The sequence below is a fragment of the Callorhinus ursinus genome, unplaced genomic scaffold (genome assembly GCF_003265705.2).
Source record: "Callorhinus ursinus isolate GAN/ISIS: 27379988/994484 unplaced genomic scaffold, GSC_fseal_2.0 scaffold25, whole genome shotgun sequence".
In the NCBI taxonomy this organism is placed as follows: domain Eukaryota; kingdom Metazoa; phylum Chordata; class Mammalia; order Carnivora; family Otariidae; genus Callorhinus; species Callorhinus ursinus.
Window position 1 is genome coordinate 2,423,729 of NW_027397087.1, and position 27,822 is coordinate 2,451,550.

The 27,822-nt window shown below is 35.7% G+C and overlaps 1 protein-coding gene across 2 annotated transcripts in view; it reads right to left on the bottom strand.

The window, feature by feature from the left end:
- Positions 1-27,822, bottom strand: part of AQR (aquarius intron-binding spliceosomal factor) — a 108,817-nt gene that overhangs the window by 61,982 nt on the left and 19,013 nt on the right. For both annotated transcript variants that reach the window (XR_003210524.2, XM_025883877.2), the window contains exons 5-13: positions 24,049-24,169; positions 21,404-21,544; positions 19,941-20,009; positions 18,772-18,872; positions 15,268-15,344; positions 11,693-11,757; positions 10,330-10,446; positions 8,723-8,836; positions 7,017-7,120 (exon numbers count right to left, since the gene is read on the bottom strand). Coding sequence is in view for 1 of the 2 variants with exons in the window: in XM_025883877.2 (XP_025739662.1) it covers positions 7,017-7,120; positions 8,723-8,836; positions 10,330-10,446; positions 11,693-11,757; positions 15,268-15,344; positions 18,772-18,872; positions 19,941-20,009; positions 21,404-21,544; positions 24,049-24,169 (909 nt within the window). In the remaining variant the exon portion in view is untranslated. The remainder of the gene's footprint in view (positions 1-7,016; positions 7,121-8,722; positions 8,837-10,329; positions 10,447-11,692; positions 11,758-15,267; positions 15,345-18,771; positions 18,873-19,940; positions 20,010-21,403; positions 21,545-24,048; positions 24,170-27,822) is intronic.

Consider the following 27,822-nt stretch of genomic DNA (forward strand, 5'->3'; position numbering starts at 1 on the left):
AATAAATCCTGAAAGCAGCAAGGGAAAAAAAAGTCCTTAAACTATAAGGTTAGACAGATCAGATTCGCAGCAGACCTGTCCACAGAAACTTGGTGAGCCAGAAAAAAATGGCAGGATGTATTCAATGCGCTGAATGGGGAAAAATGCAGCTGAGAATTCTTTATCCAGCAAGGCTGTCATTCAGAATAGAAGGAGAGATAAAAAAGAGTTTCCCGGGCAAACAAAAACTAAAGGAATTCATGACCACTAAACCAGCCCTGCAAGAAATTTTAAGGCGCCTCTTTGAGTGGAGAAAAAAAGACCAAAAGCAACAAACACTAGAAAGGACCAGAGAACATCACCAGAAACACCAACTCTACAGGTAACACAATGGCACTAGATTCATATCTCTTAACTATCAATCTGAATGTAAATGGACTAAATGCTCCAATGAAAAGACATAAGGTATCAGAATGGATTAAAAAAAAAAAAACAAGATTCATCTATATGCTGCCTACAAGAGACTCATTTTAGACCTGAAGACACCGCAGACTGAAAGTAAGGGTATGAAGAACCATCTATCATGCTAACAGACATCAAAAGAAAGCTGGAGTAGCCATACTTAAATCAGACAAACTAGATTTTATTTTATTTTTATTTTTTTAAAGATTTATTTATTTATTTTGAGAGTGAGAGTGAGAGAGAGAGAGTACCTGAGAGGGGGGAGAGTTAGAGGGAGAAGCAGGCTCCTCGCTGAGCAGGGAGCCCGATGCAGGACTCAATCCCGGGACTCCAGGATCATGACCTGAGCCGACGGCAGTCGGTTAACCGACTGAGCCACCCAGGTGCCCCAGACAAACTAGATTTTAAAACAAAGTCTGTAACAAGAGAGGAAGAAGGGCGTTATATCATAATTAAGGGGTATAACCATCAAGAAGATCTAACAATTGTAAATATTTATGCCCCCAACTTGGGAGCACGCAAATATATAAATCAATTAATAATAAACATAAAGAGGTTCCTCAAAAAGTTGAAAATAGAGCTACCCTACAACCCAGCAACTGCACTATTAGGGATTTACCCCAAAGATACAAATGTAGTGATCTGACCCCAATGTCCATAGCAGCAATGTCTACAATAGCCAAGCTATGGAAAGAGCCCAGATGTCCATAGTCAGATGAATGGATAAAGAAGATGTGGTGTGTGTATACACACACACACACACACACACACACACACTGGAATGTTACTCAGCCAACTAAAAAATGAAATCTTGCCATTTGCAACAATGTGGATGGAATTAGAGGGTATTATGCTAAGCAAATAAGTCAATCGGAGAAAGACAATTATCATATGATCTCACTCATATGGAATTTAAGAAACAAACAGGATCATAGAGGAAGAGAGGGAAAAATAAAACAAGGTGAAATCAGAGAGGGAGACAAACTATAAGTGACTGTTAATCATAGAAAAAAACTGAGGGTTCCTGGAGTGGAGGGGAGGGAGGCGGGGGATGGGGTAACTGGGTGATGGACATTAAGTAGGGCACATGATCTAATGAGCAGTGGGTATTATATAAGACTGATGTATCACTGACCTGTCTCTGAAACCAATAATACATTATATGTTAATTAAATTTAAATTTTAAGAAATGAAATAAAAAATAATAAACATAAAGAAAATCATTGATAATAATACAATAATAGTAGGGGACTTTAACATCCCTCTTACAGCAATGGACAGATCATCTACAGAAAATCAACAAGGAAACAATGGCTTTGAATGACACACTGGACTGGATGGACTTAAGAGATACATTCAGAACATTTCATCCTAAAGCAGCAGTATACACATTCTTTTGAGTGTACACGGAACATTCTCTAGAATAGATCACATACTGGGTCGCTCAACAAGTACAAAAAGATCGTGATTATATCATGCATAGTTTCAAAACACAACACTATGAAACTTGGAAGTCAACCACAAGAAAAAATTTGGAAAGACCTCAAATATATGGAGGTTAAGAACATCCTACTAAAAATGAGTGGGTTAACCAGGAAATTAAAGAAGAATGAAAAAAACACATGGAAGCAAATGAAAACACAACAGTTCAAAACCTTAGGGAAGTATATAGCAAATAGGCCTTCCTCAAGAAGCAAAAGTCTCAAATACACAACTTAACCTTACACCTAAAGGAAATAGAAAAGGAACAGCAAATGAAGTCTAAAGCCAGCAAAAGAAGGGAAATAATAAAGATTAGAGCAGAAATAAATGATACAGAAATAAAAAAAACCAGTAGAACAGATTAACAAAACTAAGAGAGGGTTGACAGAATTAATAAAACTGATAAATCCCTAGCTAGATTTATCAAGAAGAAAAGAGAAAGGACCCAAACAGATAAAATCACAAATGAAAGAAGAGAGATCACAACCAATACCATAGAAATACAATTATAAGAGAATACTATGAAAAATTATATGCTAACAAACTGGGCAATCTAGAAGAAATGGACACTCCTAGAAACTTACAAACTACCAAAACTGAAAGAGGAACAAACAGAAAATTTGAACAGACCCATAACCAGCCAAAAAATTGAATCAGTAATCAAAAATCTCCCAACAAACAAAGTCGTGGGCCAGATAGCTTCCCACGGGAATTCTACCAGACATTTAAAGAAGAGTCAATACCTATTCTTCTCAAACTGTTCCAAAAAATAGAAATGGAAGGAAAATTTCCAAACTCATTCTACAAGGCCAGCATTACCTTGATTCCAAAACCAAAGACCCCACCAAAAAGGAGAATTACAGGTCAATATCCCTGATGAACATGGATGCGAAAATTCTCAATAAAATACGAGCAAATCGAATTCAATAGTACATTAAAAGAATAATTCACCACAATCAAGTGGGATTTATTCCTGGGCTGTAAGGGTGGTTCAGTATTTGCAAATCAATCAATGTGATACACCACATTAATGAAAGGATAAGAACCATATGATCCTGTCAATAGATGCAGAAAAAGCATTTGACAAAATAAGCATCCATTCTTGATAAAAACCCTCAACAAAGTAGGGATAGTTGGAACATATCTCAACATCATAAAGACCACATACAAAAGATGCTAATATCATCCTCAATGGGGAAAAAGTGGGAGCCTTTCCCCTACAGTCAGGAATAAGACAAGGATGTCCACTCTTACCATTATTATTTAACATAGTACTGGAAGTTTCAGCCTCAGGAATGAGACAACAAAAAGAAATAAAAGGCATCCAAATCAGCTAGGAAGAAGTCAAACTTTCACTATTTGCGGATGACATATTCTATGTAGAAAACCCAAAAGACGCCACTAAAAAATTGCTAGAACTAATACATGAATTCAGCAAAGTCACAGGATATAAAATCAATGTGCAGGAACTTGTATTTCTATTCACCAATAACAAAGCAGCAGAAAAAGAAATCAAGGAACTGATTCCATTTGTAATTGCACTGAAAACAGTAAGATATCTAGAGATAAACCTAACTAAAGAAAGAGGTAAAAGATCTGTACTCTGAAAACTATAGAACACTTATGACAGAAATTGAAGAGGACACAAAGAAATGGAAAAGCATTCCATGCTCATGGATTAGAAGAACAAACATTGTTAAAATGTCTATACTACCCAAAGCAATCCACACACCTAATACAATCCCTATCGAAATACCACTAGTATTTTTCACAGACCTAGAACAAACAATCCTAAAATCTTTATGGAACCACAAAAGATCCCAAATAGCCAAAGCAATCCTGAAAAAGAAAAACAACTGGAGACATCACGATTCCAGATTTCAAGCTATATTACAAAACTGTAGTCATCAAAACAGTATGGTACTGGCACAAAACAAACACACAGATCAATGGAACAGAACAGAAAACCCAGAAATGGACCCACACCTATATGGTGAACTAATCTTCAACAAAGCAGCTAAGAATATCCAATGGAAAAAAAGAGGGTCTCTTCAACAAATGGTGTTGGGAAAACTGGACAGCAACATGCAGAAGAATGAAACTGGGCCACTTTTTTACACCACACACAAAAATAAATTGAAAATGGCGAAAGACCTAAATGTGAGACAGGACACCATCAAAGTCCTAGGGGAGAGCACAGGCAGAAACCTGTTGGTTGTAGCAACTTCTTACTTCATGCTGCTGGAGGCAAGGGAAACAAAAGCAATTATGAACTACTGGGACTTCATCAAGATAAAAAGATTTTGCAGTACAGCGAAGGAAACAATCAACAAAACTAAAAGGCAGCCTACAGAATGAGAGATTTGTAAATGACATATCTGATAAAGGGTTAGTATCTAAAATCTATAAAGAATCTATTAAACTCAACACCCAAAAAAACAAATAATCCAGTTGAGAAATGGAAAGACACTTTTCCAAAGAAGACATCCAGATGGCTAATAGACACATGAAAAAAATGTTCAGTATCACTCATCATCAGGGAAATAAAAATCAAAACCATGATGAGATACCACCTCATACCCGTCAGAATGGTTAAAATAAACAACACAAGAAACAACAGGTGTTAGTGAGGATGCAGAGAAAGGGGAACCCTCTTGCACTGCTGGTGGGAATGCAAACTGATGCAGCCATTCTGGAGAACAGTTTGGAGGTTCCTCAAAAAGTTAAAAAGAGAACTACCCTACGATCCAGCAATTGCACTACTAGGTATTTACACAAAGGATACAAAGATACAGGTTTGAAGGGGTACATGCACGCCAGTGTTTATTGCAGCATTATCAACAACAGCAAAATTATGGAGAGAGCCCAAATATCCACTGACTGATGAATAAAGAAGAGATGGTATATATATATACAATGGAATATTACTCAGCCATCAGAAAGAATGAAATCTTGCCATTCGCAACAATGTGGATAGAGCTAGAGTATATTATGCTAAGTGAAATAGAGAAAGATAAATACCCTATGATTTCACTCATATGTGGAATTTAAGAAAGAAAATAGATGAACATATGGGAATGGGGAAAAAAAGTATGAGAGGGAAGCAAACCATAGAAGACTCTTAATGATGGAGAACAAACTGAGGGTCGATGGAAGGAGATGGGTGGGGGATGGGCTAAATGGGTGATGGGCATTAGAGAGGGCACTTGCTGTGATGAGCACTGGGTGTTGTATGTAGGTGATGAATCACTGAATTCTACTTTAGAGACCAATATTACATTGTATGTTAACTAAAATTTAAATTAAAAAAAAGATTTGCAAAAATGCAAAACAATGCCACTCTTCACTATATATTTTTTTAATTTTGGACAATATATTTTTCATTAACGCTACATATGCTAACATATAACAGGCTTTTAACTGATTTTAATAAAGTATTTAAAAATTTTCCAGTTTTAATTTCTAATATAGTAAACATAATGGCTATAATCCACATTAAAAAAGTTCTTTAGCATCTTTAATAATTTACAAGAGTATAAAGGTGCATTATGGGCAAAAATAAATTCCCCATATGGATTATGCAGCTAAATTGAATGTAAAAAAAAAAATCTATGGAAGTGTTTTAAAATATAATATTTTATAATCTTATGGTGATGAAGACCTTCTACATAAACCATTTGTTATTGTTATTAAAAAATGATTGACAGGATTAAAAATTTAAAACATTCGTAATAACAAAATACACCAAAACAAAGTTTAAAAGTGAGAAATTGAGAGAAAATAACTGCAACACAAACTAGACAAAATATCAGAGCATGCAAAATACATAAAGGTTTCTTTAAAAAAAAAAATCAGTACAAGCAATGAAATACAAAATAGCAAAAGATAACAAGAAAGTTACAGAGGAAATGTAAATGGCCAGGAAAAATAGAAAGATGCTTAATTCCCCCAAGAAAATCACAGAATGCAAAGTTAAACAATGAGGATTCTTTTATTCTTGGATTGGCAAAAATGAAAGGCTAGTGTACCTACTGGGTAGAGACAGAAAGAAATCCTCATATGCTGTTGGTATAATCGATACATATTTTTGAAGGAAATTCAGCAATGTGTAACAAATTTTAAACACAACTCCTTCGAGTCAACTATACTGCTTCTGGGAATCAGTACCAAGAATTTTTATATAGATACAGAAACAATGTTGTTCATTACTGAATTGTTAGTAATGGCCAAAAATTGAGAAGGTAAAGATGTGTCAATAGTAGAGTGATTAAAAAATAGTATAGTCGACCTGTCCAATGGAACTTTATGCAGTTCATTAAGAGAATGAAACAGATTTTTGTGTTATTGTAAGAGTCATTATTAAATCTTACGAAAATCAACAACCAAACCAACTTTCAAGTTGAAACCAAATTTGTTTCATTTTAAATAGCCAACGAACTAAACATAATTTCTCCCAAGAATTAAGGACAATGGGGAGATAACAACACGGTTGAAAGTTAAGACTGCCTAGGTTTGAAATTGGAACCCCAGCTCTGCCACTTACCTGTTATTTGATCTAGGCAAATAACTTACCAATTCTGCGTCTCAGTGACCTTATTTCTAAAATGGTACCTACTCCTCACACAAATGAATGTCTTGAGGATTATTTACACACTTAGTAGAGAGCCTACCATGTACTATAAATGTATTACTACCATTTTCAAAAAAGTATATTAGCTAAGTGTCAAAGAATATTACTAATTTCATAAATTTTGAACACACAAAAATTTTTCTCATATTCTAATATCACACATTCTAATATCACACATTTACTGGTTTCTGTTTTATGATTGATGAGACACCAATTTTATGTTCTACTCTAAGAAAAATGTATGATTTAGGGAAAATGTTTAAGTTATGAAAAATATAAATTCTGCCCCCCAAAACAGAAGATCAATAATTATATCTAAGTGACTTAAAGATACCAACTGCTAGAGAGAAGCACTAGTTTTAGCTGTCAACAGAGTGGTGCAATAAGTTACATTACCTAGTAGTGCAAAATGATTAAAAGAAAAAGAAAATTAAAATTCAGTTTTCCTTTCATGTTGACTTACCTGAGAGGTCCAAAAAGCTTGACCAAAGATTCCCGAGTATCTACTTCTGCCACATTTGAGAGGGCAAAATCATAGAGTTCAGGGAAATGTGCAAAAGCAGCTCTCTGGAAGAGATAAAATCAGTAACTAATGCCTACATATTAATACAATCAACTACAATTTATATACATTATAAAAATAATATTTAAAAAATATTAATGCACTTCTTTCTTATGCTTCTCATATGTGACCTCTGCCTTATTTAGCCAGAAGCATTCAATACAATGGGAAAAAACTAGAATTATTCCAGCAGGATTGCAAAAACAAGGAGTCAATGGTCAGTTTTTTATTTCTAATGCTGTATTCTGAAAATAAATGAAAACAGCCATGAAAGCCTTAGCTTCACTGACAGGAAGGCAGAAAAATAAAACAAAACACTTTATTATGAAGAACCGGCGCAACAAAACTAAAAGAAAGTTCCAAGGGAAATTCCCACTGGAGAGATAGCTTGAGGGAGAATTCAAAAGCACAGTGGTTTGTGCTTTTACTCTGGAACTCTGGAAAGAAAGGACCTCTCAGGGTAACACCCCCAACCAACCATGGGGTAAGCTGTAAGAAAACAGAAATAGCAGCATTACAGTGACTGGGTAAGAGTGTAAAAGGTAACATCCCTAGTCTTCCTTAAAGTCCACGTGGCACAGAGAAGATCCAGATGTTTTCATGTGCCTCATAGTAGATGGCACCACAAGTTGCCAAGGTTATTGTTGAGCATGCCATGAGATTACTACAGGTAACAGCAAACCGACGCTGCAACCCAAGCCTCAGTGAGCTGTTTAAGCTAGGAAATGAATGCGAGTCAGCTCTCAGGAGAACTCTAGCACCGCCAAGAGCAAGGCTGGAACCTCATCAGCAAGGAGGTAGCCAAGCTCCTCGGGAACCATCATCATGCCTTGCCTGGTGCCAAGAGAGCAGACCACATGCCACATGAGCTGTGGTCACTTCAAGGGCAGAAGCAGAAGGATAAAAACACTACTGCTCTGAGAAGAGCAGGAAAAGACATCTGAGCCAGGACTCTGTGCAGATCACTCCTCTTCCAAAATGATGAGGCTATCACAGTGCCTCCACATATCCAGATACCATTCTGGGAAAGAAGAGGGAGAGCAGAGTGTCCTTGAGAGAGAGTGGAATTGATTATGAAAGACAACTTGAACTTAAGTTGACTCAGTCTTTACCCAAAAAGACTCTTTAAAACAGAAAGACCTGAATTTCTTCAAAGTGACAAATAAAAGTTTCTTTCTGCCACCAGAAAGAGTAAGAGCAGGATGAGATCAGTAATAGAAAACAAAGGTACTTTGTGGACATAGCTGAGCTGTATTGGCAAATTTCAGTCCCATTACGGTTGTTTATTTTTAAAATGTACAAAATGCTCACACACACTTTGTCAATATATTGGAATGGTCTTTCATAAAATAAAAATGTAAGTATATGCATCAAATTGGCCCAGTAACTGATAGAAAATTTGAGTGTCAAGTATCAGTATCGTGATTCTCAAGACTGAAGAAAGCCATTTTTTTCCCATGGATTCATTAGAATTAGCAATATTTAAAAAGTTCAATATGAAAACATCATTAAATTAGTACTTTCTTCTGTCTGTACTACACAAAACTAAATTATTTGTGACCCAACTTGATGAAGCAGAAGCATAGGCTGCGCTGCATTTCAGTTACCTGTAGAGAAGTAATTCTGTCATAGTGAATTGTGGTCATCTCATTCTCTGTCAGCGCATTTCCAGTCTGGTCGTTAATCTCAAAACCAGTATAGAACTTAAGCATGTCCAAAAGCTGAAAGGATACATTTACATTACTAAACTGTGTGAACATAAGAACAAGAAACCAGGAACAAAAACTATTTATAAAGAATAAACAAGTCCATATAACTTCTCAGAGGTGCTGAAAAACTCTGGAATATAAACACTGCAACAAACACTTTAGAACATATCCAAACGTGTTATTTGTGTAAGAATAAAGTATGAGTCTACTGAATAAATTGTTAAAGTCTATTTCATATACATGGTCTACTTCTACAGAGAGGAACTTAAACTGTAATCCCAATAATGAACAGACATTAAGGATCTAAGGAAGTCAAACACTAATGGAAAAAAACTACATCACTGCAAATTTATAGAACTAGACCAGTAGAGGGAACCAGTGAGGTCCTTTACTTATGCCACTTAATACAGAATTTTCTGAATGAAGGTTTTGGAATTCATAATTAAAGATACTCTCCCCTGTGTACTGCTTCTATTAGGGAAAAGCAGCGAGGTGAGGAAAGCTAAGATATTTATTCCTCTCATCAGTCTCCATGGCCATCAAGCCCTTTCTTTGGCCTAGTTACTGCTGCTAATGAAGGCCTGGTTTCCCTTCCTAGCAATGGCATCAAGAATCTACTGGCTGCATTCAACCCATATCTTTATTATTCCTAATTCTAATCTATGGAAGATCAGATATGAGAATTTTAATATGTTGTAATGTATGTGGCAAATCACTAGACAGAAATTTAATAAGAGAATGAGAAAAAATATAGATGCAAGATAAAAGAATTCTTGGGGCGCCTGGGTGCCGCAGTCGGTTAAGTGTCCGACTCTTGGTTTAGGCTCAGGTCATGATCTCAGGGTCGTGATATTGAGCCCCGAGTGGGGCTCTGCACTCAGTGGGGAGTCTGCTTGAGATTCTCTCTCTCCCTTTCCCCAGCTTGTGCACTCTAAATTAAAAAAAAAAAAAAAAGATAAGAGAATTCTTAAAAGAGTATGTAAACACATAAAAATTGTATTTCCAAGTATGATCTCATTGAAAGGCAAGTGTTAGAAGTTTGTTAGAAGACTTTCCTCCTGAAAAGGAGATGTGAAACAAGAAATGTGAAACACTAATACTCCTTTCTACCCAAGGTAGCAAATGAACACTTCCATGCTATCAACTGTCTCTGTCACCACCATCTTATGGAAAGACAGCCATGATATTAGGGCATAGTTCTCTTGAAATTAATGTTCATCATCTATTGTATTCCACAGTGGTTACTAACATACAATATATGAGTATTTGGGACTACATTGCCAAGATCATAATTTAGTCCAATAATGAAATCACATATGATTAACAAAAGCTCTTATTAAGACTTGATTTTACTTTAAAATGACTAATTAGGAATTTACATTATTCAATTCAATATTTAGCAAAATGTCCTTTATATCATCCCCTGGTATTAGTTTCATGGCAAAAAAAAAGATCAATTTAGAAATGAAAAATGTATGTAACCGTTCAGATGTATCAATGCTCACCTGGGAAAAAAGATGGCCATCCTCTTCCCTATGAACAAGATTGGAGAGGTAACAGTGAACCAAAAGGTGGGAGTCATCCAGGATGGTATTAAACCAGCGCCTTGTGGGGAGTAGGGCCTAGAGAAAATAAACATGGCAATAAGTCTGTACGATCTCTGCAGCTAGAGGTAAAATCTACTAGTTTGCTCAGAAGTGTCAATCACATACAAGGTACCGTCTAGTCTCCCAAAAGTCACGGTGCACAAAGCAAGGGGTCTGGTCAATGCCGGTAAGCAAAGGCAGTGGCGATGTTTAAAAATAAAATCCAATGATGTAATATATGGTGATTAACATAACAATAAAAAATAAAAAAAAAATCCAGCACTGAAGAAATTTCACAGATATATAGGTCAGTAGTTTTCAAACAAAATCCTGTATGAAATCCCAATATGTACTGTGTATAGATTTAAAAGTGGTGTTACTCTGAGAGAAAAGGGACTGGGGATCCCTACGTGGAGACTTCTTTCTCCATATCTTCTTCCCACATCCCCCTTGTGACAGTCAGTAAGACAATGTCGAGATAGTGATAATCAGTTTGAAAACCTCTAATCTAATCAAATATCCTCATTTTATAGAGGAGGTTATCAAGATCCTCAGAGGTTATATTTTAGTTACTGGCAGAACTAGAATCTGAATAAAGATCTCATGAATGGCTGTGAGTCCAAAACCCTAATCCTTATGTCAAGAAACCACCCTCTCTCTCCAGATAAGAAATGAACACAAAGGATTTTCTTTCAATTTCCTGCAGTAAAGAGGGAAAGGAAAGGAAATGAATTCAATCTGAATTACACCAACTCTGCATCTGAACTTTCTGTCAAAATCTTGCACCTAATATTATGAAATCTTCTTTAAGAATCTTAATTTAAAAAACTGACAATAGCAGCTATATCTTTTTTCATCAACAATATTTAGGCACGTTTAAAAAAGTGAGATTATTAAAGAGACAGCCATAAACCCATCACTTCAGCCATTATTAAAACTCTATGATGGGGAAAAAAAAAAAAAGCCAAAACCCAAACCAAAAACCTCTATGATGGGGTATTAAAATATGATAGAAAATAAAATGCTATTGCTAGACTCATGTTTAATAACTACACTATATAGTATTTTTTTCTACAAACAATAGCCATCTGACAGTTATTTGAAAACCTCAAGGGCCAACTGCTTTTGACTTTCCTCTCTCTGTTACACCTAGAAACAGGTAAAAAAAACTAAGGCCACTTTGACGTAATGAAGAAATAGTTCATATATTTCATACAGTCATATACTCAATCTTATCCCCATTAAAGATGATGTAACAGAAAAATCACTGCACATTTCTTACCTCTAGGTCAATCATAAGTTCAATGAATCTTTCACAGTAATGAACTTTATCCATAGTGACTGGTTCTAGACATAACAGAGAAAACATGTTAGAATCTTCTTTCTTAGGCCATTCAACGTACTAAATCTTAAAATTCAGAGTTATTTAGTTATTGCAACTGTCATCTGTCTATTACTCATCAGGACAGGATCATGATTCAGAGTAAGGACCCCACCTATATTTCAAAAAAGGCAGGCCTTACCCTTATGTTTAGCTCTACAAATACAAGAAAATGAAAAACCTATCTTGGGTCAGAAACACATTTAAAGTATCAGGTTTGCAAAAATATTTTTAAAGGGCTTAGATTTAGATCTACTAATGTCTGTAATAATTAGTCATAAAAAATGACCTGTACTGGGCGCCTGGGTGGCTCAGTTGGTTAAGCGACTGCCTTCGGCTCAGGTCATGATCCTGGAGTCCCGGGATCGAGTCCCACATCGGGCTCCCTGCTCAGCAGGGAATCTGCTTCTCCCTCTGACCCTCCCCCTCTCATGTGCTCACTCTTTCTCATTCTCTCTCTCAAATAAAATAAATAAAATCTTTAAAAAAAAAATGACCTGTACTTAATGATTAGATTTGAAAAAACCGAGTGATACAAAAACTAAAAAGGCAGTCTAAAACAAAACAGAACTAAAAAGGTGGTTTAAATCAGTTCTTGACCCACTTTCCTTCTTATCCTCACACACTGAGCTTCTAGAACTTGTCTCAAACACATAAACACATATATGTATGTATACATGCAGACACAGATATCTGTAGAATGCAAAGAAAATGGGTGGGAAAGGTACCAAACTAAAAAAAGGGACAACTGTTAGAGGAGTTTTTTTCCACTGTGTGTGTATATATATATATATTACTTTTTCACATTAAAATGTCAATGACAGAGCAATGAAATATTTTTAAATCACTACCTTATTTTATGCTATTCATGAGTATTAATGTACTATTTTTAAAAACATTTACTTTCGTTTTTAAATAATTACAACCTCATAACATGACAAACTTTTAGAGTACAAGTTTTGTTTTTTTTCTAATGCCAAGTAATAGTCTACCATTTTACCAGCTAAGCCATCCTGCCAAAATTCTGTCAATTAAAAAGGAAATAATTCCAGGGTCCCCACTGCTGCTTCGTCTAAGGACTCCCAGTAGCGATTAACCCCAGTGCTTAGATTTAACCTATGAATGTTTAAATAAATCCACATAATATTTAATTTATTTGTAGTATACAGGAAAATAGAAGGCTTCATCCGAAGAAAGAAATGTGAATACTTTTGTGACTAATATATGGAAATATTAAGTAGCACTTTTCTAGTTAACACATGCTCCAAATGCAGACCGTGAAATAACATAACCATGAAATTTCATAGCTGGAAAAGACCTCAGAGAATGCCTATCTTGGCTCATTTTCCAGGTTAGAAAGTAAAAACCAGAGAAAATGACCTGGTAAAAGTGTAGAATAAAATAATGGCTGGTTAGAACTGGAATCTAGGTTTTCTGACACATAATCTAGTCATATAGCTGTTGAAACTAAAGAATTTAAAAAAGCAACTTATAAATTAAATCCATTCAAACTAGTCCTCTGCTATTTTTTCTTGTTACTATAGAAGGAAAATATTTTTCTCCAAAATTTAAGAAGTGAGCAAACTCTGTACTCTGTATTTTTATTTATAGTTTGAGAAAATTATTGGCAATGACCTATTTAAAATTAAAATTAGAACATGATGCTTGCCACTCAGCTTCTGAGCTCTGGTGAATAAAGCTGTGTATTTTTATGTAAGTTGGCCCTACTGGGCATATTGTTTAGACACACAGCTACAATTATTTAAACACACACACACACACACACAAATATAGTATAATCACGGTATATTTTAAGTATATAGTCTACACAACATATATTTGTTTCATCAATAAGTGGAGGCCATGTGGGAGGGAAATCTTTCCCATTTTGTCTTGTAGCTCTTAGAGCTGAAACCTTGTCATTCCAATTTCAGACACCAAGATATCCTTATCATTTGCTTCTCATGTACATTGTGGGGTTTTTTTTTCCCTTTCTTCTGACAGCAGTCCTGACATCTCAGATCAACCTACACAGATTTCCTTTATAATAACCGACAGGATATGTTGTTTTTCATGACCCTGTAAAATGAAACTATGATCCTTATTTTTTTTAAAAACCAGTTTTCTGTTTTCTAACTATATAATCCATCCATCTTTACCCTCTGAACTGGCACACTACTTTCATCATCTTGTTGGTTCCTCTGCCAGAGTTAACAAATTTTGATTAAAGCTCAAGGTCAATCTAAGAAATTTTGTTTTCTGGCAATAAATAAACAATGGTAACAGCTGGTGGTTTGAAGACCGTTAAAATTAATGCAGGTCCCATGTTGCTGTTGTTACTTGATTTTCAAACCTTGCCGATGCCCCAAAATTAGCATTCTATAGAGATATCCATTTTTATGACCTTAATTATGACAGGCATTAGCACTTCTATGCACTCATTACTACCTTTTTTGCCCCAAAAAAGAAATCTAAGTTTTCCTTCTAGATTTAAGCCACTTAACTGAAAGACTTAAAAATACTAATATTAAGTGACTTAGATGATTAGCATATGACAATTTTTTCTTTACACCAATGCTGGGACTAATCTTATGCCTCAAATCAGGTATAGCTGATGGACAGCATTAGTATCTGTTCCTCACTGAATCATAGGTATGATTTTCAGTTGTATAATATTACTTGGAAGATCGGCATTTATAAGTAATCCTGTTGTATTTTAGTTTAAAAAAAGCTATAATCTCTGATGCAAAAATATTAAATATACATATACAGAGGTGTTTTTAGATTATATCCCACTCAGAAAATACAATTTTATTAGCCAATCTTATATAACATATATACACCTTTATTAAGTAAAAACTATTCTATGTACATTCACTAAATGCTTATAAAGATCTTGCAAACTCAGCATAATGTAATTAGCCCCTCTTGGTATACAGTCATTATCACACACACACACACACAAATATAGTATAATCACGGTATATTTTTAAGTATATAGTCTACACAACATATATTTGTTTCATCAATAAGTGGAGGCCATGTTGGAGGGAAATCTTTCCCATTTTGTCTTGTAGCTCATATCTCAAAAATAATTCTTTCCCTTCCAAACAGTATTTGATGTTGTTTAAAAACACTATCTAGCACCATATTGTAAATTCCACGTGGGTCTGTAAATGTCTTGTTCACTACTGTATCCCTGCACCTTGTTCAGGACCTAAGTCTAGCAAGCAAACTCAAAAAATATTTGCTAGGTAAATGAGTATTTCAAGAACCATGCAGGTACCTTTAAAACATGTGAATTTTTAAGGCAGTCACAATACTCAGACTGGTAATATACACGAAAAGGGGAGGACAGATATGTTGTCATTATGATTTAAAACTATTCCAAGAGCAGATTTTAGACTGGAGACTAGTAAATACTGTAGAGGCACCTAAATGACAACTTCACAAATGAGCTAAGAGAAGATAGTTACCAGAAAGAGGCACTGATTTCAGCACAGAGATAAACTTCTGTATGAGCTGTGAAAGAAATCTTCTTTCTTGATAGGCTCTAAAATCAGAGAATAACATTGACCAAATTATTTTTGAAAAATAATTATTTCAAAAGTAAAATTAAATGTCAAACAAGTCTTTCTTGTACTGTTCAAATGTTCCATTTCTCTCTGAAACTGGGACTATAATTTGAACACACAGCTGCTTCTTTATTACTGGTGTAATAAGCCAGCTAAGAAACAACCCTTTCTCTTACTATGAAAGTTTTCACTTGTGATTTAAAGGTCAGAACTAGAAAGGAGTTTTTAAAATTTCATTTATAGTTGCTCTTAAGGTTCCAAATTTTATGTTTATGTATGTAGTTAAAATAAGCAATTTTATACCTTAATATGTTTGAAGTATCACATATAATAGAATATTACAATGTCTAAAAATTAAATGTTGGTTTAAAAACAATTATCTAGGAGCGGCTGGGTGGCTCAGTCAGTTAAGTGGCTGCCTTTGGATCAGGTCATGATCCCAGGGGCCTGGGATCGAGCCCCACGTCAGGTTCCCTGCTCAGCGGGGAGCCTGCTTCTCCCTCTCCCTCTGCCTACTTGTGCTCTCTATCTCTCTGTCAAAAATAAATAAATAAAATCTTAAAAAAAAAAAACTTAAAAAAACCCAACAATTTTCTTCTACATATTACTAATTTAAGATGCACTGTGTACCATAAATCAACAAACATTCATCAGGTACTGGACAGCTGCAAATGATTATGCCAGTCCTCCTGGAAATACAAAGGAGGGGAATGACTAAAATGTACTTGAATGAGAGGTATTATAATTTAAAGGTAATTAGTAACACAGACCAGCATGTAATTAATAAAACCGGCTGACATTAACTGAGCACTTAGTGTGTCAGGATCTGAGTTGTGTTAAGTACTTCACATGAATAATCTCATTTAATGCTGACAACAGTCCTATGAAATCGGTACTGCTTACTGTTCCAATCTCACACTGGTGCTGAAAGAGGTGAGATTAACTTGCCCACAGTTACACAGCAAGCAAGTGTGCAGCCTAGTTAAGTCTGACTGTAGAACCTTTTCTCTAAATAACTACACATATTCTAACCATTACACAAACAGCCGGCATTTCAATAAAAAACACACAGCATGTATTGGAATTCAGAAGAAGAAAGCACTGTGACCTAAAGTAGTTTGTCTAGAAGTGCTTAGGTTAGCCTTCAATTAAGTGGAGTGGAGGGGAAAGGGTACTTAGGGAAGCAATGTTTAAGAAACAATTAAGAGACTGGGCCAAGGATTTGGAGTCGCCACAAAAAATAGCTGGGGGTTTTTGAATGCCACTGCAAGGAGTTTAGAGTTTACCCTATGGGAACCAGGAAACCATTGAAAGCTTGTGAATAGGAATATGGCAAAGAAAACAAAATTTTCTAAAGAGATGGCTAGTTAGGCTCATTGTTGTGGGAAAGCTGGAAGAAACACCAAATAGGAATTTATTGTAGTGCTTTAGTCAGGAGCTGTGAAGGCTTGAATTAAGACAACAGCAGTGTGAATAGACAAGAAAGAAGAAAAAGGACAAAAGATGATCCAATAGGACTGGTTGATGGGATATAAACTGCTAGTCAAAGGACTGGAGTATTCCAAGCCCTACTGTCTGGAAGAATTAAGAGAAATTGTCCAGAAAGGCAAGTTTAGGAGGAAAAACAATGACTATTACTTAAGCCAAAATAGAGTTCAGGGCAAACAGAAGTACAACTGATCCTTCAACAGCACGGGTTTTAACTGTATAGGTCTATTTACATGCAGATTTTCTTCAATAAATACACTACCGTATTGTGAATACATTTTCTCTTCCTTATGATTTTCTTACCATTTTTTATTCTCTAGCTTACTTTATTGTAAGAGTCCAGTATGTAATAGATATAGTATACAAAATATGTGTTCACTGACTGTTATTAGTAAAGCTTCTGGTCAACAGCAGGTTATTAGCAGTCAGGTTTTGGGGAAGTCACAAATTGTATGTGGACTTCTGACTGTATGGTGGGGGGGACTGGTGCTCCTAACCTCCGTGCTGTTCAAGGGCCAACTGTATACCACAATGAGTTACACAAAGACTGGAAAGCAGAGAAGACAGGGCCAGCCACAGAGATTTATGGTTAAATCATATTGAGGTAATGGTAAGAGCAGGTTTAAAAAAAAGAGTAGTCAAGTAGTACAGATGCCATGTGATTAGTTCAATCAAGAGGCTGTTGGGTGGGAAGACACCATGAGAGATGAGACTAGACTTGGAAATTAAAGAAGGAACTTTCCTACTCTGACCCTAACATCTTGTCCTTATAGTTCTCACTCCCTTACACAGAAACTCATTTCTCTGACATGCACCTTTTTACAGTTCTTTCCATTTTCAGTAACCACCAGCATAACTCCAAGTTTCACTTCCTTTTGTCCTCAACCCTCTTTTCAGTGTTTACGTATCTCACTAAATCATCTCATCCATACTCACAGCTTTCATTATTAGCTACACATGTACAGAGCACTCTAAGTGGAAGAAAAAATAAGCTAGAGCTAGAAAGTTATCCTAGGTCCAAGGGAAAGGAGTCTTCAGCATACTTCCATAAGTACAGAAAAAGGAGTGAGTGGAAAAGAACAATAAAAGATGGAAACAGAACAAGGAGTGCTGCCGCCAGCAGTCACACGTAGATAAGGCAAGGTCACAGTTAGACCAGTTAGCCTGAAAGAGAGAAAGAAAGAAAGAGAGAGAGTGCTCTCGGAACATGCAGATCCTTCCCGTGTCCTACTAATAGCACTTTGTTTGGTGAAATAAATACTTACTGCCAGACTTACCCAACTGATTATAAATATTACTATTAAAAGAACCCATAACCCTCACCTGCTTCTTTAATCCTTATACTTGATTTATTCTTCTCCCTAGCATGTATCACCATCTAAAATAATACATAATTGATCTGTTTGCTGCTGTCTTCCCCAACTAGAATGGAAGCTCCATGGAGCAGGAATCACTTCCATTTTGTTCTCCACTATATCCCCTATCCCTAGACTAGTACCTGGCAAAAATAGAAACATTCACTATTTGTTGAATGAATGAATGAATGAATGATGGTTGAAATGTATAAAAATCATTGTTAAGAATAAGAGAGTAAGAAAAAGAAAGAAAAGTTGGATTGACAGCCTGAAGATTGTGGAGAAAATCAAGAATCATCCATGACAGACAAACTATGGCTAATAGGCAGACAGAAGATCAGTGATATACTTATCACTGGGGCAGGCAGAAGAGAAGAAGAAAAACATGTTGATGCTGTGGTTTTCCCTTCAGATCTTTATGAAAAATATTCCTATGATAGTAAAAGCACTTCTTATTTATTTGGTTCAGCCTTATATAAAGGAAACAACAAACCAGCCAATATCATCTAAGACTCACAACCAGTGTAACAAACCAACATGGAACAAAGCTTTGGCAACATACTGTTCTCTTGCTTCTGGATCCATCTTTTCATCATTCTTTTTAATCAAGTTCCAGAACTTTCTTAGCTTAGGTGTCTTCTTTAATTCTAATTCCAATCGTGCCTGAAAGAATGAATGTGCTTTAAATCACGAGTAATCTCCAAGTTTACAAGGATAAAAATTAGATCCACTATTAGCTAGTTTTCTAATGTGTGGATACACAATGGAATAAAACCTGAAAGCAACATGATAAAACCTGAAAACTGAGAAACTAATAACTCTATTTTGAGAAACTGTTCTCAATTCCAATAATTGTTAATAATAACAAGAAAAAAATAATAACTGCCTTTTCTTGTCAAGGTCTTAAGCTCAATAATCAATTAAATTTCTTTCTTATTTCTAAAATTAAGGCTTTAAGTATGAAAAATTAGAGCATTAACACTTATTAGTATAATCACTGAAATTTGAAAAATGAGTCTGAAACATTGAACATAGAAACAGCTGTCACAAGTAAACAAGGAAATGTCCACATGACTATATTCTTTCTAATGGTACGTATGTTTTAACTTAGCATTATTTATATAAGTCTGTTTTTATCACCATCAGCTGGTACCTATGAATAAGCCTGCATATCTGGCTGTGTGCAAAAACCCCATACGCAGGAAATGGAATTTTCAGTAAACTTATTATTTATCCTGAAATTTGACAGTTATAATTTTATTCCCCAAGATAACAATTAATTTGGTTTTGATAGTGACACATATGATCTAATAAGGATTTGATGAAAGAAAAAATGAAGTCATTAATATTGAACATGATCTAGACCTTCTCCTATAACTGTGTGTACATTCTAATCTAAGGAAATAAAAAATTCAAGTCTGTATTTAGTCTCATCCAAAGACACACATGAAATAATAACCACATTTTGCTAAATTAACCCTTTCTTTATGAGCTCAATAAATATTACCTTATTTTATCTCATAATAATGGCATTAGGTGAAAGATCTATTAGCTTATACATAAAAACTTTAAAATTAAAAAAACTACTTGTATGATAAGTTCGTGCATAGTAAATTAAATATATTTTCTAAGCAGGAAAGGGGATTTTTAGTTACCATTTTATATCCATATTAAAGCTACATCCACCTATATAACACATATATACATAAGTTTCTGAAATTAGATACTTACAGGCTGTAAGCCCATCCACATTGGGAGGGAGATAAGCTGCTGTACTTGACTCCGTATCAAGTCTACTTCCTGTTTAAGGCACAAAGAAAACAAATATATAAGCACACCAGTATTTTAACTTAAATCTTTACATAAGGAATATACTACCTGCAGTGAAACATGTCACTAATACTTTCAAATTAATGATATTTTAATATTTCATATTAAGGACTTGAAGTGCTGGTTAGTGTTCCTATGTGCAAAGAAGCCTGTGATGTGCCTTATGGAGAAAATACGTGTGATGTGCCTTATGGAGAAAATACGTGTGTTTAGACTTCAGTTACAGTGCTGTTGGCCATGAGTTCAAGGTTAATAAATCAACAATATGTTATTACGTAAGGTGTCTTTAAACAGAAACACATAAAACAAGATTATGTATTGATCGACTGATGAAAATGTTGTGACTGTAGGCTTGTAGGCTCCTAAGCCTGTATTTTCCCTAGGAGCAATGGTTCAGTTTTAGCCAATTCAGTGTTTGCAACTACTTCATAGACCTAACTACCTCAAGTAATGAGAACTGATGGCATATTGAAAAATACAAAGTATTTCAATAATAGACTAGCTTTTAAGTTAACCAAACCTAGCACCAAGCTACTAATATTAAATAAATCTTTTTTTGTTCAATTTCTGACAAAGAATCACGTTTATATTTACATTTGCATTGTGTAGTTTAATAAATGTTAAGGAGGTAATAGTGGCATCAACTCAGGGCTTCATCAATCTTTTTTTAATGCCTTTACAAGATTCATACGAGGTAGTACCTCAAGTAATACAACAAGTAATAACCATCCATCTATCAACATCCAGTCTTAAGATGAAAGAACCCCATGCATTGCATGGGTCTAATGCACTGTCAGTTCAGAGGCACAGACCTTCACTTAACCACAGTAGAGAAGTGCAAATGAAATATTAATTACTGTAAATATTTAATTCTTTCGAAGATACTCTTATGAAGGATGAAAATGTGTCATACACAACCCAGGAGATTTTCAAAGATCATCCACAACTGCCCCTAACCAGTCAACTCAAAACATAACTCTCCTGCTGACCTGGCAGCCTGTGCATGAAGCATGCCTGAAAAGTAATAAAGCTAGTTTCTGTGTGCAACTGTGGCACAGATCTCATTACTCAAAGTTCATACTGGCCAGACTCGATGATGCTCTACCTTTGGAGAATTTCAGTTCTGATTATCATTTTTCTTAAGAGTATAGATAGAAAAAAGGAGATCCAGTCCAAATCTATTTTAAAAGTGAAAGGATCTTCTAAAATGTTTTTATTGAGAAGTGACTGAAATTAAGCTTTTGGCATTATCCTCCATCCCTATTACCATGGATGAAGAGTTGGCTATAGAGGTAATTTCATTTATGTTCAACTTAAAAAACAAGAAAATGTTAAAGTTTTCCCCAAAGATAAAGTAAAATTACCAAACTATTGAAGCAATGATCAAGAAAAAGCAGTAAGACCGTCTGTTCATGGAGTGAAAATTCACCATCGGTTTCAGCTAATGCTGCTTTCAAGATACATTTAAAAAAAAATGGGAAGTGGTCTGGCTTCTTCTTAAAAGTCTGAAAAGAGAAATAATAAAAATTTATTTTGAAATGGCTTGCTCTCCACTTTTTCTCCCTTAAACAAACATCAGTAGACTCTTTAGGAATCTATTAACAAAACCAAATAATTACAAACAAGATTGTTTGCTTACTTATAATTAATGGTAGCAAGTCAAATATAGGTTTCTGGCAAGATCATGAAAGAGCTGTAGCAACCTTTACCTAATAAAATAATGTTTTGTGTGTGTGTTTTTAAAAAAATATTTTTTTCTTTTTTTTTTTTTAAGTAATCTCTATGCCGAACATGGGGGCTTGAACTCATGACTCCGAGATCTAGAGTTTCACGCTCTACTGACTGAGCCAGCCAGATATCCCTAAAATAATGGTTTTACTTCCTTTATTTTTTTCTTTTATGGATTATGCTCACATTTAACTTAGTGTTTGTTTTCTAAGGATCTGAAATGTTTTAATTCTTCTAACTTAAGAAAAAGAAACATCTTTAGCAAAAATTAGTTTCCCACTAACTAATCTCAAGGACAGTGGCTCCTGCTTTATATTAGCTCTTTACTCTTAACATCCAAGTTAATATATAAAAAGTAAACAATGTAATATATTCAAGCTTCCCTGTGACCTATCTCCCCTTTTTTCTTCTTTCAGAAGTGCTCCAAATGTGTGGTCTACACTAGTTGTTTACACTTACTTCTCTACAGCAGGCTTCCACCCCCAGGACGACCCTGAGGCTCTTGCGGCTGTCCAACCCCCTACTCCTTTTCAATGTGCTGAGGGCCCCTCTTCTTCTGTTGTGTACATAGCAGTATTTTAGGGTTCTAACCTCATTCTTCTTTTCCCCCTCCCTTGACTTCAACAATGTATGTTAATGATTCTAAATATACATCCTCTCATTAACTCTACATCCCAGGATTCCTCTGTCTACTAGGCAATTTCATCTAGATATTCAAAAGGCAATTTAAACTCAGTAAGTCCAAAAATCAATTCAACAATTTTGTACCCTCCATAGTACTACTCAACCCTCTATTACTACCTATCTTGGTAAATGGCAGTATCATCTATTATACTCAGTTGCCCAAGCCTGAAAAGTTACTGAAAATAACACCCTTCCCTACTATTAATTATTCAATTATGAAATCCAGTCAATTCTACTTTCTGTATCTTTGTGTATCCTCTTCTCTTCATCTGTATTTCTCTACTTCAAGTCCTAATCACCAAAATGGTCTTTATAACATGCAAAATGATCAGGTCATTCTTTAGCTCAAAAAATCTTCCCTCTCCCTTCCTACAGTAGCTTGAAGCAACTTCAAGAAATCTCCCGGATCTTTCAATAATACACAAAGCCCATAGTTTACCCTGGGCTCTAATCTGCCCAAAGATGGCTCTTTCTTAGTGAATATCCAAGAGACGTGCCCATGGTTTTATCTTAAAGAGTTTAATACTTCCTCAGTTTACAGACCATTGCCACAAAAAGATGACAAGTACCCATGCCTTTTCTTCATTTAAAAAAGTTGATGAGCTGATCATTTTATGGCAGCCAAAGAGAACCTAGATTCTGGACCTCTACTGACCGAGCCTCTATTAAACTAGCATAAAGAAAAAATGTCAGTCTACTAGAAATTTCAAAAAGGGAAAAGCACGGGCACCTGGGTGGCTCAGTTGGTTAAGCGACTGCCTTTGGCTCAGGTCATGATCCTGGAGTCCCGGGATCGAGTCCCACATCGGGCTCCCTGCTCAGCAGGGAGTCTGCTTCTCCCTCTGACCCTCTTCCCTCTTGTGCTCTCTATCTCTCATTCTCTCTCTCAAATAAGTAAAGAAAATCTTTAAAAAAAAAAAAGGGAAAAGCAGATCCTAAATTGGGGATAAGGAAAAAATTGAAATTACAATATAAACATCTGTCTTGACTTTGGCAACACTACTTTATGTATGGAAAGCTATAAATATATACTCCCTGTTGTGAAAAAGGAAACTGAAAAATAATCTCATTTGAGCACTATCTATTTGTGCTATTTAATATAAACTTCATTTCAATCTGATGAAAAGTATACTTCGGGGTGCCTGGGTGGCTCAGTTGGTTAGACGACTGCCTTCGGCTCAGGTCATGATCCCGGAGTCCCGGAATCGAGTCCGGCATCGGGCTCCTTGCTTGGCAGGGAGTCTGCTTCTTCCTCTGACCCTACCCCTTCTTGTGCTCGCTCTCTCTCAAATAAATAAAATAAAAATCTTAAAACAAAACAAAACAAAAAGTCTTTATACTTCATGACATTCTTCATTTCAAGCACAAAATAGAAAAATAATTTCACTTTCATAATTTTTTGGTTCATACTAAATTAGTTCGAACAAAGTATTGAAATCAAAAAAGAACAGTATTCTTCATATATCCATTTTCTTCTCAACACTTTATTTTTGGGCAAAGTTCTGTTCTAAAAGCGTTATTTATTATCAGTCAAAAGTTCTACTTTTTAATGGCTTAAACACAGTATGAAAGCTCTGAAGTAATTTAAATCTGTTACCTCCCATGCAGGGACATTTTCTCTGAATTTCTCATTCACCATACAGCAGATTGACATTAAATAGGCCTTGCTGGACACCTCTGGAGAATAATTCATCCAGAGGTAATTTTCAAGATACTGGCTGTGAAGAGTGAAAAAGCACAGAATATTTCATTAGTTACCACCACGTACTATAATATGTCACTCACCTGGAAGAGCATGATTATCTACAACTTTCTGAAAACTTTTTAAAAACTACATAACTTGAAAATCCTTCAGAAATTTACCTGTAATCGAGGTCACCACTATTTGCTACCAATTTATTTATAATAACTGTAGCTTTGGAGAATAAGAGTTTAAACTTTTAAGGCAGGAAGACAGCAAAGATTACTAACATAATTTTCACTTTCAGAACATTGGGGATATTCCTTATCTAAAACTCTTTATGAGGTAAAAAATCAAAATGATATTATGGCCAATTTTAGCAGATAAATGCATCTGAGACATTAATACTATCTCATATGAGGACCAAATGACTTCCATAAACTAAGAAAGAGACTTAATAAAAAGAAGCATTTTAATACTTAATTTATTAGGTATTCAACATAATTCAGTTTTCAAGGTAACTGGCATTTTCCCTTCAAGATACCAAAATTTGTATTTTAAGACTGTGGTGAAAATATTCCTTAATAAATTTAAGTATTTCTGATTTCTACAACATAACTTAGCTATTTTTTTAAAATTTTATTTTACTATGTTACGTTAGTCACAATTCATTACATCATTAGTTTTTGAGGTAGTATTCCATGATTCACTGTTTGCGTATAACACCCAGTGCTCCATTCAATACGTGCCCTCCCTAATACCCATCACCCGGCTAACCTATCCCCCCACCCCCTCCCCCCTAAAACCCTCAGTTTGTTTCTCAGAGTCCATAGTCTCTCATGGTTCGTCTCCCCCTCCGATTCCTCCCCCTTCATTTTTCCCGTCCTACTATCTTCTTCTTCTTTTTTTTTTTTTTTAACATATAATGTATTATTTGTTTCAGAGGTGCAGGTCTGTGATTCATCAGTCTTACACAATTCACAGCGCTCACCATAGCACATACCCTCCCCGATGTCTATCACCCAGCCACCCATCCCTCCCACCTCCCACCAGGCCAGCAACCCTCAGTTTGTTTCCTGAGATAAAGAATTCCTCGTATCAGTGAGATCATATGTTACTTGTCTTTCTCTGATTGACTTATTTCGCTTAGCAAAATAACCTCTAGACCATCCACGTTGTTGCAAATGTCAAGATTTCGTTTTCTGATATTAATATTCCATGGTATTTCTTTAACCATTCATCTGTTGATGGACATCTTGGCTCTTTCCATAGTTTGGCTATTGTGGACATTGCTGCTATAAACATTGGGGTGCACGTACCCCTTCAGATCACTACATTTGTATCCTTGGGGTAAATACCCAGTAGTGCAATTGCTGGGGCATAGGGTAGCTCTATTTTCAACTTTTTGAGGAACCTCCATACCGTTTTCCAGAGTGGCTGCACAAGCTTGCATTCCCACCAACAGTGTAGGAGGGTTCCCCTTTCTCCACATCCTCGCCAACATCTGTCGTTTCCTGACTTCTTAATTTTAGCCATTCTGACTGGTGTGAGGTGGTATCTCATTAAGGTTTTGGTTTGGATTTCCCTGATGCCAAGCGATGTTGAGTACTTTTTCAGGTGTCTGTTAGCCATGTGGATGTCTTCTTTGCAGAAATGTCTGTCCATGTCTTCTGCCCATTTCTTGATTGGATTAGTTGTTCTTTGGGTGTTGAGTTTGATAAGTTCTTTATAGATTTTGGATACTAGCCCTTTATCTGATATGTCATTTGTAAATATCTTCTCCCATTCTGTTGGTTGTCTTTTGGTTTTATTGACTGTTTCCTTTGCTGTGCAAAAGCTTTTTACCTTGATGAAGTCCCAAATAGTTCATTTTTACCCTTGCTTCCCTTGCCTTTGGTGAAGTTTCTAGGAAGAAGTTGCTGCGGCTGAGGTTGAAGAGGTTGCTGCCTGTTTCTCCTCTAGGATTTTGATGGATTCCTGTCTCACATTGAGGTCTTTCATCCATTTTGAGTCTATTTTTGTGGGTGGTGTAAGGAAATGGTCCAGTTTCATTCTTCTGCATGTGGCTGTCCAATTTTCCCAACACCATTTGTTGAAGAGACTGTCTTTTTTCCATTGGACATTCTTTCCTGCTTTGCCAAAGATTAGTTGACCATAGAGTCTGGGGTCCATTTCTGGACTATTTTGTTCCATTGATCTATGTGTCTGTTTTTGTGCCAGTACCATACTGTCTTGATGATGACAGCTTTGTAACAGAGCTAAAGTCCGGAATTGCGATGCCACCAGCTTTGCTTTTCTTTTTCAACATTCCTGTGGCTATTCGGGGTCTTTTCTGGTTCCATACAAATTTTAGGAATATTTGTTCCATTTCTTTGAAAAAAGTTGATGGTATTTTGATAGGGATTGCATTGAATGTGTAGATTGCTCTAGGTAGCATTGACATCTTCACAATATTTGTTCTTCCAATCCATGAGCATGGAACGCTTTTCCATTTCTTTGTGTCTTCCTCAATTTCTTTCGTGAGTATTCTATAGTTTTCTGAGTACAGTTCCTTTGCCTCTTTGGTTAGATTTATTCCTAGGTATCTTATGGTTTTGGGTGCAATTGTAAATGGGATTGACTCCTTCATTTGTCTCTCTTCTGTCTTGTTGTTGGTGTATAGGAATGCCACTGATTTCTGTGCACTGATTTTATACGCTGCTACCTTACTGAATTCCTGTATGAGTTCTAGCAGTTTTGGGGTGGAGTCTTTTGGGTTTACCACATAGAGTATCATATTATCTGCAAAGAGTGTGAGTTTGACTTCTTCTCTGCCCATTTGGATGCCTTTGATTTCTTTTTGTTGTCTGATTGCTGTGGCTAGGACTTCTAGTACTATGTTGAATAGCAGTGGTGATAGTGGGCATCCCTGTCATGTTCCTGACCTTAGGGGAAAAGCTCTCAGTTTTTCCCCCATTGAGATGATATTTTCTGTGGGTTTTTCATAGATGGCTTTTATGATATTGAGGTATGTACCCTCTATCCCTACACTCTGAAGAGTTTTAATCAAGAAAGGATATTGTACTTTGCAAAGTGCTTTTTCTGCATCTATTAAGAGGATCATATGGTTCTTGTTCTTTCTTTTATTAATGTATTGTATCACATTGGTGATTGATTTGTGGATGTTGAACCAACCTTGCAGCCCAGGAATAAATCCCGCTTGGTCGTGGTGAATAATTCTTTTAATGTACTGCTGGATCCTACTGGCTAGTATTTTGGTGAGAATTTTTGCACCCATGTTCTTCAGGGATACTGGTCTGTAGTTCTCCTTCTTAGTGGGGTCTTTGGTTTTGGAATCAAGGTAATGCTGGCTTTGTAGAATGAGTATGGAAGTTTTCCTTCCATTTCTATTTTTTGGAACAGGTTGAAAATAGGTACTGACGCTTCTTTAAATGTCTAGCAGAATTCCTGTGGGAAGCTATCAACCACGACTTGTGTTTGTTGGGAGATTTTTGATTACTGCTTCAATTTCCTTAGTGGTTATGGGTCTGTTCAGGTTTTCTATTTCTTCCTGATTCAGTTTTGGTAGTTTATACATCTCTAGGAATGCATCCATTTCTCCCAGATTATCTAATTTACTGGCATATAGTTGCTCATAATATGTTCTTATAATTGTTTGTATTTCTTTGGTGTTGGTTGTGATCTTTCCTC